Below are 14,526 nucleotides of genomic sequence, written 5' to 3' on the forward strand. Positions count from 1 at the left end.
ACCCTAACCCTAACCCTAACCCTAACCCTAACCCTAACCCTAACCCTAACCCTAACCCTAACCCTAACCCTAACCCTAACCCTAACCCTAACCCTTGACAACACCGAATTCCAAAATAAGGCATGACTAGCCGGAGTCACATGTAAACAAATACCTGTGGAGACACATTGGTCAATCAGCAAGGTTAAAGAATATCATGGTCCGATCAGACAAGCATACGAGATCATATCAAGTGAGGTCCAAGGATCATAAGCCTTATGCCTACAGATGGCAATCAAGGTGGTAAATGACATAGTAAATCCTGACGGCCTTGTCCCCACTCTTCTTGTCTTCGGTGCATACCCGAAGATCAACATGGATTCACCTCCCACTCTATCCCAGATGCAACAGGCCCAAGCGATTCAGAAAACAATGGCAAAGGTCAAGAAGGTTAAGGCACAACGGACAATCCGCGATACATTGAACACCCGCAACGGACCAAACACCCAGAAGACTTTACCAATATCTCTACCCTTAGGGAATGAAATATTGGTATACCGGGAAAAGGGTGGATAGAAAGGGCCACACAAGGTAATTGCTGTCACTGACAAGGATGTGACGATCTCCTTTAGTGCTTCCGGAAGAACCTCGACTTTCCGTAGCTTCCATGTCAAACCATATCTCCAACCCAAGAACGAACCAAGGCCCGTCCAAGACCTAATCGTTGAACTCCCCAAACTAAGATTCAACCCATCAGACTATAAGGTCGTCCCAAAAGAAGACCTAAATATCACATATCTTAGCATAAAAGAGAAAAGCAATCACACCCTAGCAGTGCGACTGAGAGCAGAAGGAAGGGTCACCACCCCGGGCAAACCCTACGAGGCATCAGACATGAAGGAGCTCGACGCACTCTTCGCCGATGGAATACTCCAACCCATCGCTTATGATGAGGCGATCCATCGGAAGGCCATGATATTCAAGTCAAGAATGGTCCGGAAAATCAAGGACAAGAATACGCCTACCCCCTACGAGAAATCAAGACTGATCATACAGGGATATGGGGATCCCGACAAGGAATTCATCATGACATATGCACCCACGATCCAGAGGGCAAGTCAACGATTAATCATGGCACTGGCCCCAACTCTTCGCCAACGGGGCATGATGGTCATGGTTCGGGACATCACGATGGCATATACTCAGTCACAAACACCGCTCCAAAGACTGATCTTCGTACACCTGCCGTCGGAATTGAAGAATAAATATCCCGAGGGGACGCTGTTACATGTCTTGAAGCCGCTATACGGACTAGCGGAATCAGGCACATATTGATTCGAAACTTATTCGAAACATCATCAACGCAAACTGAATATGGAGCCATCAGCATTCGACCCGTGCCTTTTGATCGCGAAAGCAGACGAACCATTTGGAGTGACAGGCCTCCAAACGGATGACACATTGAACATCGGCACGTTGGAGTTCCTGAAGAAGGAAAACGAAGCATTGGTGGAAGTGGGTATTAAGGCGAAACCTCAGAAGATCCTCGAGAACGGCATGACAGAGGACTTCAACGGCTCACGAATGAGGATCCACGAGGAGGGCTATGGTCTCTCGACTACGCAGAAAGGCCAAGCGGAGAAACTGGAACTCCTGGATCCAAAGGGATCTGATATGGTCAAACGCTATGTTGAGCAGAGGGCACGAGGAGCGTACATATCCTCCATTTGCCAACCCGAGGCGGCGTTCGACTATTCTACAGCCGCTCAACACACTGAGCCGGGACCCAAGGAAGCCAAGACCCTAAACACCAGGATCCAATAGCAGATGGACAACAAGGACCGAGGCCTCAACTACATGGAACTAGATCCCCAAGACCTTCGCCTGTATATCTTCGTTGACGGCTCATTTGCCAACAACAGGGATATGAGCTCGCAAATAGGATACATAGTCGTGTTAGGCAACGAGAAGCCCACCACCCACGACAATGAACTAAGAATTGACGGCAACGTCATTCATTGGTCTTCCACTAAGTGCAAACGGGTAACCCGTAGCGTCTTGGCAAGCGAAATCTACGGGATGGTTCAAGGATTCGATATCGGTTACGTCGTCCACCATACCATTAACACGGTTCTGGGACGCCTATCATTCCCCAGAGTCCCGCTCGTACTTTGCACAGACTCTTACTCCCTATACCAATGCCTCGTACAGATGGGGAGTACTAACAAGAAAAGATTGATGATTGACTTGATGGCCTTGAGGCAGTCGTATGAGAACAGGGAGATTAACGACATCAGATGGATACAAGGAAACTGCAACCCCGCGGATGCCATGACTAAGGCATCCCCGAATGAAGCAATGAAGACTTTGATCGAAGAGAATGGTCTGACTATTAAACTTGAGGGATGGGTTAAGAGGGAGTGATTCACGACCAATTCGTTGCGAAAGAAAACAGAGTGAGTGATGGTTGTATTGACAACCCAATCTTGTACCCAGGTAGACATACACATAAATAGGTAGCCTTCCGCAGATATCCTTAAGGAAGATTCTTTCTTCTTTAGACAACTTAATACATATCGTCTCACCCCTACCCTTTTGTTCTTTCCCTTACTTTTATTTTGCTTCACTTACGTACGTACCTACCAACATATATTAAAATTAATCTTATTAATCTATTTTGAAAACTCTATATATTCTTATTTCTAATTAATATGTTTATATTTTACAAATAGATTAATAAATATGATAAAAATTAAATTAAAAGGAATCTATTAAAAAAAAAATCTTTAAGGATAAAGGAACTAAAGAAGGGAAAAATAATGTTACAAATTATATAGGCTTATAGGGATATAAGATCTTAGAAGAAATCTTTTTCCTTATTAAAATGGGATAATGATAATAAGAATATATAATATATAACATGGATAAATATAAATAAAAATATCTAATCTTATCTAATAAATATAACATAAATGAATATAAATGAATATATCTAGTCTTATCTAACAAATATAATAAGAGATAAATATAAATAAGGAGATCTAACCTTATTTATAAGGAAGGTAATAATAAAGAATATTTATATAATCACCATAATTTTCCTATATATTTAATTATTTTTTTATAGTTTTTTAATTATTAATTTAAGATTATTCTTTTAAATATAGTAAGAAAATTCCAAGCCTCTCTGATAAACAGAATCAATTTAACCACTTAATCTACTATTAATATTATTACTTTCAAATTAAGAAACCCTGGATTAGCCAATCCAGCAATGACTATACCTCTTTGAGGGATAGGTTCGTCACAATCTTTTAAGGGCCTTCTCTAATCTAGTTTTTTTTAAAGTTAATTCTTTTTTAAGTCTTTTTACTTTCTTTAAGACAGTTATTATTCTGACTTGTTAGTCAGGGATCTTTTCTTCTTCCTGGTTATCTTCTTTTATTCTGATATTGATTTCTTCCTATGTTTTTAATTCTGGGACTTATAAGTGTATCTTAAGAGACACCATCTTGTTAATAAGTTAAAATACCTTCTTTATTAATAATAAATCTTAAATAATATGAATAAATATAAGTATTCTAGGCAGTAATAGATTAGGTTATTATAAATTATCTAGGTCTTTATTCTGGAATTCTTATTTATTTAATTCCTCTTTGTTTTCTAGGTTAAGATCTATTAGTTTATTCTATATTTAATTATGGTATATTTTAAAAAATAACTTTTAGAAGGTATAGAGGTTTTTTATCTTATTTTTAAAGGTTAATAAAATAAAAGAAGGTTTGATTAATAATGGTAAAGGGATATCTTATAGATGGTTTATATCATTTTTTAACCTAATATTAATATTGATTAAGGAATTATCAAAATATGATAAACCTATGTTTTAAAAAGGTATAATCATTGCTGGATTGGCTAATCCAGGGTTTCTTAATTTGAAAATAATAATATCAATAATAGATTAAATAATTAAATATATTCTATTCATCAGAGAAGCTTAAAGTCTTTTCACTATATTCAAAAGGATAGTCTTAAATTAATAATTAAAGAGCTATGGAAAGAGTGATTAGATACATAAGAAATATCTGTGATTATATAGTTATTCTTTCCCCTTCTTTCATTATTGGTAGATACGTACGTAAGTGAAGCAAAGTAAAAATAAAGAAAAGAATAAAATAATAGGGGTAAAACAATGTATATTAAATTATCTAAGGAAGGAAGTTCTATCTATATGAATAGATAAAGAAGGTAACCTATTTAAAAGAAATTATGATGACTAAGTAGATCACATATCCTTTACCTATGCAACCATTACTTATTCTATTTTCTTTTTGTAATCAATCGATTATAAATTTATTATTAGCCATATATTTTATCTATCCTTCTATTCACAAATTAATTTAATTATCCTCCATTAGTCTCTTTATAACTTTATTTAGGATTACCTTCATCATAATATCTACGGGGTTATAACTACCATAGATCCAACGGATATCATCTATTTCTCAGTTCTTATATAATTATTTTAAAGTTATTAAATCAATCATCAATCTCTTTTCATTGGTAATGCTTATTTATACCAAACATTGGTATAGAGAAAAAGAATTGATACATAGAACAAAAAAGATTTCGATAAGTAAAAAGCATTTCAGAATTGTATTAACGATATAATAAATAATGTAGCCAATGTTGAAACCCTGTACCATTCTATAGATTTCACTAGCCAATACATTATATATCACTTGCTTATACTTGGTAGACAACTAATAGATGATGTTATCCCTAATTCAAATTTTATTATCTTGGTTAATAAGTTTTTTGTTCTTTAGAATAATTATGTAACCGATTTGCAAATTTAGGTCCTTGTTATTTGTAAATAATCCATTAATAAATATGTAGAGACGTAATCCATGGGGGTCCAGATTGACGTAATTAAATCCACATACCTAATTATCTATCTACCATTTGATTCTGATATTAAAGGTCTTGATCTTTTTAGGTCTTGATTCTAGATACTATATTATTATTAAATAGTTAAACACAGCCTTGGGTTGGTAGATTAATGTAATGTATGTATTTTAGACCTATTACTCCATAAATTTCTTGATTATATTGGGGGCTTTGATATCCAATAATTTAAGTTTTTTAGTCTATCCCTTTTATATAATGGAAACCCTATACTCCTCTTTATGAACCGTAATATGTAAGCTGTTGAAATCTTCATTTCCTTTATTTAATATCTTTTAAAGACATACCTTGATCTTAGCCTTAGTTAATGCCTTATTTTTAATGGTAATAAATTCATTAATACCAATATTAAATATGTTATTTATTTATAGGCCAATGATCCTAAACAGATCTAAATCTATTATTAATAAATATAGATTAAATATCAATAATCTTATATATAATTCTCATTAATAATATTGTAAATATATTTTAAATTAATATATATTAGACTCCACAAAGCTATATAATAATTTAATAATTTATAATAATATTCCTTTAGGATATTTATTTTTTAATTCAATAAATAATCATATAAAAATTATCTTTTATATCAGGGTTTTTAATTGGGTATATACCATGATGATATCTTTTATCATGATTTTCATTCTTTAATAATATAATATAAGGGTTAGGACCAATATAAACTATTGGTTTATCTTTTAAATAATAGGTATATATATTATGATAAATTCTTTATTAGGGTCTCTATAGTCTTGAATCATCAGTCATGACTTCTCATATGATAAGGGGGTGTTTTTGGCCTTGATTTCACAAACCATTCATGACTTAAATATTATTACATCCTTATGGATTGAGGGATCATATATCTTGGGTTAAAGGATATCCTCATTAAATAGGGTATTTAACTCCTTTATATCTGATGTTTCATATGATTTTCCGGGTATCAATATCTTTCTATTAATTTATAATCTAATTGCTAATATAAGATTGTTCCATTCCTTAATGATAATATATAAGATAGCCATATAGGAAAGGTCATTAATCATTAAGAATTCCTTCTTAGGGATGATCTTATACTTACTTAAGTTAAATATGGGCTTAGGTAATTTGATCTTAAATAACTTAATTAATATAAGGTCTTCTTTTGATTAAACATATGGTTTGATATGTAAGTTATGGAATATAGATGTGCCATTCAATATGTTGGAAACAATAGTTATATCCTTGTTAATAATTATAATAACCTTATAAGGGTTTTTTTATCTTTCCTTTTTTTTGAATATTAATATCTTGCTATTAATTAATAGAGATCCTGGGAGTATTTATATGATTTTGGGTCCATTTTTTATGTTTAATACGTCTCTAACCAAACATTATGCTTTGACCTTCTTAATCTTCATTATTGTCTTCTAGATTGTCTATATCCTTTATGTTTAAGAAAGGGTAGGTAATGAGTTTATATTGATTTTGGGGTAGGTATTGAAAACTAAGAGAGTAGGTATGAGATTATTTAAATTAGCTGTATTATTAACTACCTTAATTGCCATCTGGAATTGCAATATTCTGGACCCTGAGTCCTATAACTTATTAATTATGATTTTGTATGTCCTTTGAATTGGACCATAATATTCTTCTATTTTGCCAATGGATCAATACACCTTTACTGGTATCTGATGGCAGATAACACCAGTAATGCAAGTCTTATTCCTGAACTTGGCATTGTTAAAGTTTGTGTCAGCGTTATGTGTAATAATATCTGGGGGTCCAAGGTAGGTGTTAATCTAACATTGTTTAAGCATTTCCTATATCTCCCTGGTTAAGATGGATTTTATAAAGTATACTACCTGAAAATCTATTGCCATGTTAATTATATGCAGTACTGGATATTCTTCTAGGTACATAATATCAATGATTATTTCATAATTAAAATCCATGTCCAGGTCTTTTAAACTGAACTTAAACTTTTACAAAAGCTTACCCTTAATTTAACAATGGTGACAAAACTTGTTAATTTCTTTGATATTATTGATTTCGATATTATAACCAACTTTATCCAAAAGGGTATACAATTTGTTAACTGATAGGTATCCAAAGCAAATATAGAGCCATCATAATTCAATCTCAATAAAGAATATAACATCTTTAAGATAGAACCATAGATATCCCCATTTTCAAATAATACTGATAATAACACCATTCTTATAGATTAACTAATTAATGATATTATTTAGGTAAATTCCAAATCAATCTATATCCTTAAATAATAAGAAAAAGGAGATATTTATTTTTATAACATAGAAGTTTATTTTACCAAAAAGGGTATTGATAGAGATTATTCTGAGGGACTCCATTAGCAATCCATTACTAAATCTAATATTAATTTTATTAGCTTGGGTATTATCTATTTTTAGATGATTATTCAGTTATTCTTTAATAAGAATAAGGAATTAACCCTTTCCAATAATTAATATATAAACTACCCTCATATCTGATATAATCCTTTAGAAAATATCTTTTATATAATAGTTTAGGAAGAATATAATATTAATTTTAGATTTATTCATGGGAAGAAAGATATTAAAATAATATTGGAAGGTTTGGTTTAATAAATAAACAGCAATTAAGAACATATGGTTATCCTTATCTAAATCCAGTATTAGAATGACTATTTCATTCTTAGAATGATCAGATTCCTATCCTAGATCTTATAATCTTTCATAATCTACCAGGAAGGTTACATAATTTTTCTTAAAAAAACCTTATTTAGCCTTCTATTCTTCTCTAATCTTCTTTCATTCTTATTCAAAATGATTGATGGACCAACATTCCTCCTCTTTGCATACCCAATAACAATATTTTTATTTCTTGACAGACTATTTTAGATTATATTTGTCTTCTCTGTTATTTCTGTGATATTTATGATTGACATAAAAAATATTGCCTTTTTTGTCATTATTATTACTTATTTCCATTATAAATTACCATACCTCTTTTAGGATCTCATATATTCCCAAAAAGGCTTTAAACTTGCTTACCAGATCTTTAAATCTTATAGATAATTTAAAAAAGGCATATTAAAATTGAAGAACAGTTCGGCAGGTGCAGTAGATAGCAGCAACCAGTTATTATTCATCTTAAAAGTCAGGACCTAAAACCCTTTGGCACAGCAAGAGCTTATCTATCATGATCTAAAATATCTCCAAATTAGACTTTTCTTCATTCTTCTTATCAACCTTAATTAAAAAAAAAGTAATGGAAGTCCAATCTTAATAATACTAAATCTTATTTTACTCCATATTAAAATATTATTCCATAGCCAAATATATATCCACAAAATACCAATATTATAATATATTATAAAAAAAGTAAATGACAACCTTTCCAATAAGAATTATTAAGAAGATAACATGGAATTATGTTTGTCATATTCCTATAATATAACAGATATCTAGGAAAAATCAGAATTTATCTTTCAGGATATCATATATTTCTCTTATATAATTATTCTTATTATTCCAGGCCTTTTTAAAATAATCTATAATAATTAGGAGATATATTTCATTTAAAATATAAATGAAGGGAATATTATAGTAGGTATTACCTTATTAATTACCAATAAATATAGGAATTTATTTCTATTAGATATCAACCTATAAAGATAATGGAGCCATCTGAAAGAAAGAACCAAAGTTTACAGGTTATTAATTTCCTTTTCCAAGTTCATTATTTAATGATACTGTTGATATCATAAATGGACCACCTGATAACAGTCCAGGGAGTCTAGACATATTTTCTAATACTAACTAGTTAAATAATCCTCCCCAATCTTACCCATAACCAGATCCAGGATTATACCTTTATTAGGGTAATAGGTAATTTAATATCCCTTAAAGAATTTGGTTAGGGAATTATTAAGGAAGGGGAGAGGGAGGGAGATTAGAAGATGAAAACACGGCAAGGAATTATTAAAGATTTGATAAAGCTGAGATTCCTTATATTTGAACAGGCAATAATTCAAAAAAAACAACTAATAGGTTATTACAGGCTAGTAAAATGAAGGGTATAAATTATATATAAGATGGGGGTTCATTGGTAGGAATGATAGAAGTAATCTGGGCCTATCCAGATTAAATTATCCTATTAGTCAGCATTTACAGGTTGAACATAGCTGATTATTATGATACGGTGAGAATGCAAATAGATGTTTATATATTAGGATAAACCAATCCCTTATCAATACTATAGACTAATACTCTCCATGCCAATGTATTAAGCCATCTTTACTTTACTACCTCTAATTCATTAAAATTCCATATAGGTAATTTATTCATTATAATAAAGTAGGCCAAAGTCGTAGCCTAGTTGGAATTATATCGTCTCACATAAATCCCTTGCTACATTAGTACATTCTGTAATGCTAATTATAATTATTTCGGCATATTTTTAAAATCTATTTACATGAATCCCCAAAATCGTTCCTGGTATTTATCTATTATTTCTTTAGGTGTTCGTACGTTCATTGTGCTTCTGTCTATAGATTCAAATTCCACAAATATTAGGAATACCCAGGTTGTCTTTTATTTGGCTATAACAATTATGGGATTAATATTGTCTTATTTTACTGTTATATGGTTAAAATTATTGATGAAAGTTAAGGCATAGCCAGATATAAATATTATTAATTCCTGTAGTTTGTCTATGTTCTTTATAATGATTAGGTTGTTCTTTATGACATGTATTTGCGCTTATATTAAGCTTTTTCTTTATGATATTATAGTATGTATAAAAGTTAAAGATGGTAAGGCTAAAGATATAAAAAATAAGAAATTTAAGTTATGATATGTAGATAAAGGTTCAAAGGGATTGTATAATAAGGTGAAACAATATTCCATCATAAACAGAATAATAAAAAAATAATTTGGATAGAAATAGATATGCTGGTATTGCTTATATTATTATAATAAGGTTTTCTGAATTATTATAACAATGATTCTTCTAATTTTATTAATCTATGTTATTAACTATCTAACAATATTAATCAATGTTGATAAATATATATATAAGTGAAACAAAATAAAAATAAGGAAAAGAATAAAATAATAGAGATAAGATAATATGTATTAAGTTATCTAAGAAAGGAAATTCTATCTATATGAGTAAACAAGGAAGATAATCTATTTAAAGGAAATCATGATGACTAAGTAGATCATGTGTCCTTCACCTATGCAACCATCATTCATCCTGAGGTTATTACAATATGCTGCGATATGTTGCAATGTGTTGTGATGTGTTGCGATGTGTTGCATCTCAGTATATCAGACCGGAGTTTAGCCGTGATAGGTTGCCTATGTTCCGTCCCTCGTGGTCTGACAAGGGTCCCTCATGGCTGGTTTGTAACATGCAACCATCATTTAATTATTAATTTAAAGTTATCCCAGTTTAGTAACTTTTTATTTATTTAAATAAATATAGGTTTATTTTATATCCTTTAATATTAAGTAACAACCCTAGCCTTAAGATTTAAGAATTTCTTATTTCTTAAAGCCAGATTTTTTAATTATATTTACTTTAAAGAATCCCTTAATAATGAAATTTCTTTTTAATTTTCTTAAATCAAAGGAATTAATTTTTAATTATTAAAGACTCTTATCTTAGTCACATATTCATTATTCTCCTGTGCTTCGCATAGTCGTAGCTGAATCCAATAGCGACTATACCTCTTTGAAGCATAGGTTCGTCACATCAGGCACTTACCTGATCACCATTTCGTTCCGTGTAGCGATTTGCTTCCGAAATTCCTACCTTAAATCAGTTACCTGTTATCGGTAACCACTTACTCATAGACACATAGGCGGCTTCAATTACTTCCATAAGACTTTTCGATTAAGGTCATTTACCTAAGTTTGAAATATCCTCCCATTTGTAAGACAAGGGATTGTTAAAATATTTTTAATAGAATGCATTTAACCGTATACGAAAAATCATGTGCATATACGTATATTAGAAATTAATGAATCATCATTGGCACTTCGACTTAAAACTCAAACTCGGTAACAGGCTGAAATATTTAATTAATAAATCATTCATGATATGGTACGTTTCTTACCAGTCTATAACACGAAGGCAATATGATACACCTATACAGACGCGTTGGGGATAGCACAAGTTAAGATGAAGTCGTAGTAGAGATAGGTAAAATGAAACTTATTATATAAAGGCATAAGGATATCGCAACACAAAATTAGATATCGCTGCCAATCCTCACAACTTGCAAGCTTTACTTAACTTCTAAGACAATTGAATATCTCCAAACATCTTTCAAGATGCAGTTCACCACTCTTCTCGCCGCTGCTGTCCTTTCTATGGGCATCGAGGCTGCTAGTGTCCCTCGCCAAAACCCAAATGTCGTCCAATTCAGCGGCTTCCGCGAGTCTAACTGCAGTGGCTCGAGCTCTACTGGTATTTATGTCGTTACCAAGTCTGAGGTAGCCACCTGCCGTCAACTTGCTGCTCCGGCGGCTGGTGTTGGCAGTGTCAGGTCTGCCAACGTAGAGCTATATGACGCTGAGGGCTGCTCCCGTAAGTCACTTCCCGTCCCCTACTTCACTTATGCTTGAAGGAAGCTAATTATGCATAATATTAAGTCGAGTTCTATCCCACTCCCGACTGCACCGGCGAGAGCCAAGATATCGACAAGGAGTCTTGCCTTACTGTTTCCAGCAACACCGACTTCTTCAGTTCTTTTAAGGTTACCTGCTAAATTGGATAAATGGAATCAAATACGCCGCCGTCGAAATCACAAACCAACTAGCCGACCACAGTTCGGTATGATATTCGGTACATAGTACTTGGAGAATTGTTTGTTAGGATGGGGATGACATAGTGCCTGATATCTAATTGTTACACGCTCTTTTAAGTAGTTACAATCTCATGTTTTTCGAGTTGGATATGGCGTAATAACGAATCAGCATATTGTGAACGTATGAATGTGCTCAATCAAACGGCATATAAATGTAAGAGATGGAAATATTAAGATCGTATATAAAATGACTTAGTGATAATGAAAGGGTTCGGCTAATAGTTATGTGGCGAAGTCTTGAAGCTATTCTAGGAGCTGGTTTATGCTATGCAGGTGTGAGTATAGAGTGTTTCTTCTCTATCTGTAACCTTCGAATAGAAATTCTTAACGGTCACACTATTAGTGTTGGATATAATCATTGAGACATTCTGGAAAGCTTTCAACATAGCTATTTAAACAATTAGAGTAAGGTAAACTTTTCTTAATAAAGAACCACTAACCTTGATGGCCATAAATGTGGTCAGTAAGTGTATCGTATGATCTAAATTAGGGCTGAACCAGTGAAAGGTGCTGATTGGATCTTGGGGGGGTTCTACGCAGGTGGTGTCACGGTGTCCTAATAGACGATTGGGTGTATGTCATGACACCGAGGTACATAGTATACCGAATACATATAGGATAACAAACTATCCAAATCTATCATTATACTAAAAGGAAAATTGGTAAGGCCGAAGCCTGTCGCGCTTTATAGAACCGCAACGGGAACCTGTTCCTGAACCTAAGCAGCCGAACTAATCTCTTCGACGATTGTGTCCTCCCTGATCTCCAAGTTGGCCAACATATAATCATAATCTTCGTCTTCCTCATCCAAATCGCCATGTAGCTGCCCTACATGCTTAGGGTTCCCAAACTGAGCTTGTTCATCCCACAACGTCGCGTTGCGCGGTAAGACAACAAAAGCCCGCTGGCCGATCTGAGCCCCTCTAGGCAGATCAAGCTCCAGGCCGGAGCTTGTACGGTATACAGGTGCACCGGGAAGTCTTTTGCCCAACCCGTTGCGCTTCTTCTTCTGGCCGGCGTCCGGGTCATCATCCGTTCCATCTTCAGCCGAGTCGCCAGGGTTAGCGTCAGTGTTGGGTCCTCGGACCTCGTTATCGTCCCTGTCACCGCAGTTTTGTTGGTTGCAGTATTTGATGGTTCCGGCATTAGAGAACTCTACTGAGAACTCGCATTTGCCGCCATTGTTGCCTTTGCAATAGCTGCTCTTGTAGAAAGCGCTGATGATACCACCTTGCTTGCGATTCTGAGAGGCCGGTACGCAACGGTTGAGGCGGACGTTGGTACCACCGTTGGGGACCGATGACGCGAATGGATACTCATCGCATTGGTACCCGGGATCGTGATGCTGCTTAGTTGAGCAGCGATTACCGCCGGACGCGATACAGCCAGCAGCCTTACGGCGGTTGCGTTTTGTGCTTGGGTCGGGCTGGTCGTATCGCAACGCTGTACCGATGCCAGCGCAGTAAGCTCCTATGATGAACAACGTCAGTTTGGGCTGATATGATTGTAGAAAAAAGGGAAGCATTAATACCGTAGCACATGTTCGTGCATATCTCGTCCAAGCCATCGTTGCATACGAAGATCATAAGATCATCGGGATCCGCACGAACTTCAAGGCCTGTGTCAGGGACGTTAACGGCAGATGAAGCCGCGGCGAGGCCAATGAGAGAAGCTAGCAAGGTAAGGTTCTTCATGGTGATGGATAATCTCAAAACTAGACGGTTATGGTTGATGAATATGGTTTGGTTGCTGAAGTTTTCGGGCTCGATTAAGAACAGGCGTCGAGAGCACGACTTTATAGAATCATCTCCCCTAGCATCTAATTCTCACTCAAGCAGAATTCCCATAATAGAAGCTATACAATATCCGCCATCTTCCTCTTCTCCACGATATTCTTCGGTCGAAAACCTTGGCCCGCATGAGGGCTTAGTCCTCAGCACACGGAATAGGGGCTCCTGCATCATGAGAGGTTACCGCATCGGGAAATCTCGTGTGAGATGTACTGCATGGCCGATCATCGCCGCCTTGAACGTGAATGTGGGATTTTGACTAAACTGGAGCCATAGTAAGTCTGACAAAATGCTCACTCCATATCGATAGTTACCGCCGGCCTCAGCGCCCATGTTTTTTGCTATTGTTAAACTATTCTCAACGGTTGATCGTCGATGTTGGCGAGGCTGAGGCTGACAGGCTAGTCGAATTCTGACATCATGATTGCTTCAATATGAAGTCCGACCTGAGAAGGATTCTCAAATTGTTGAGTATAGACATCGGCATTGATCCGAAGCATGTACGGTAGGAGCCAAAAGCGCCGACCATGTTACTGAAAGCACGCGACTATGATACAAGCCACTTTTTCATGCTTCGGTGAATATCATCATCGAAATCGACAAAATCTATTTATATGGTGATGTTAATGGTAGTTAGTTATAGAGCTGAACACATAGTTTATGCTGTACGACAACAGAAAAAATCCTATAGGGCGCTACCTGACTATCAGTTTTGAGAGGATCAATCCTTTCTGGGGAAGTATGGTGGGCAATTAATAGCTATGCCACCTCGGGCGACGCGTGCCATAGACTTTGGTTAGTCGGTTCAATGGTGAGTTGGTTGGTTACAATATTTGATGCTGGCTTACGGTAAAGATTCTGATCCCCGCAAAAGTATTAGGTGTGCGACATGCGGAGTTGCTAATTCGTTGGCCAATTAGCGAAGAA

At 34.7% G+C, this 14,526-nt stretch overlaps 3 protein-coding genes across 3 annotated transcripts; 2 read left to right on the forward strand and 1 right to left on the reverse strand.

The window, feature by feature from the left end:
• Positions 1–1,110: 1,110 nt before the first annotated feature.
• On the forward strand, positions 1,111–2,403 carry F4822DRAFT_443927 (uncharacterized protein; the record flags this gene model as incomplete). The annotated part of the gene is made up of 3 exons (XM_051463156.1): positions 1,111–1,269; positions 1,360–1,656; positions 1,804–2,403. 3 exons carry the CDS (start codon positions 1,111–1,113, stop codon positions 2,401–2,403), a joined length of 1,056 nt encoding a protein of 351 aa, XP_051312872.1.
• Positions 2,404–11,047: 8,644 nt separating this feature from the next.
• On the forward strand, positions 11,048–11,930 carry F4822DRAFT_273705 (uncharacterized protein). The gene is made up of 2 exons (XM_051454756.1): positions 11,048–11,529; positions 11,595–11,930. Exons 1-2 carry the CDS (start codon positions 11,274–11,276, stop codon positions 11,708–11,710), a joined length of 372 nt encoding a protein of 123 aa, XP_051312873.1. The 5' UTR covers positions 11,048–11,273; the 3' UTR covers positions 11,711–11,930.
• Positions 11,931–12,386: 456 nt separating this feature from the next.
• Positions 12,387–13,963, reverse strand: F4822DRAFT_273714 (deoxyribonuclease NucA/NucB-domain-containing protein). Its single transcript, XM_051454757.1, has 2 exons — positions 13,341–13,963; positions 12,387–13,279 (listed from the first exon to the last, which is right to left on the reverse strand). Exons 1-2 carry the CDS (start codon positions 13,501–13,503, stop codon positions 12,528–12,530), a joined length of 915 nt encoding a protein of 304 aa, XP_051312874.1. The 5' UTR covers positions 13,504–13,963; the 3' UTR covers positions 12,387–12,527.
• Positions 13,964–14,526: the final 563 nt, after the last annotated feature.

The sequence above is a fragment of the Hypoxylon trugodes genome, assembly GCF_022578975.1.
Source record: "Hypoxylon trugodes strain CBS 135444 unplaced genomic scaffold F4822scaffold_6, whole genome shotgun sequence".
Lineage (NCBI taxonomy): Eukaryota > Fungi > Ascomycota > Sordariomycetes > Xylariales > Hypoxylaceae > Hypoxylon > Hypoxylon trugodes.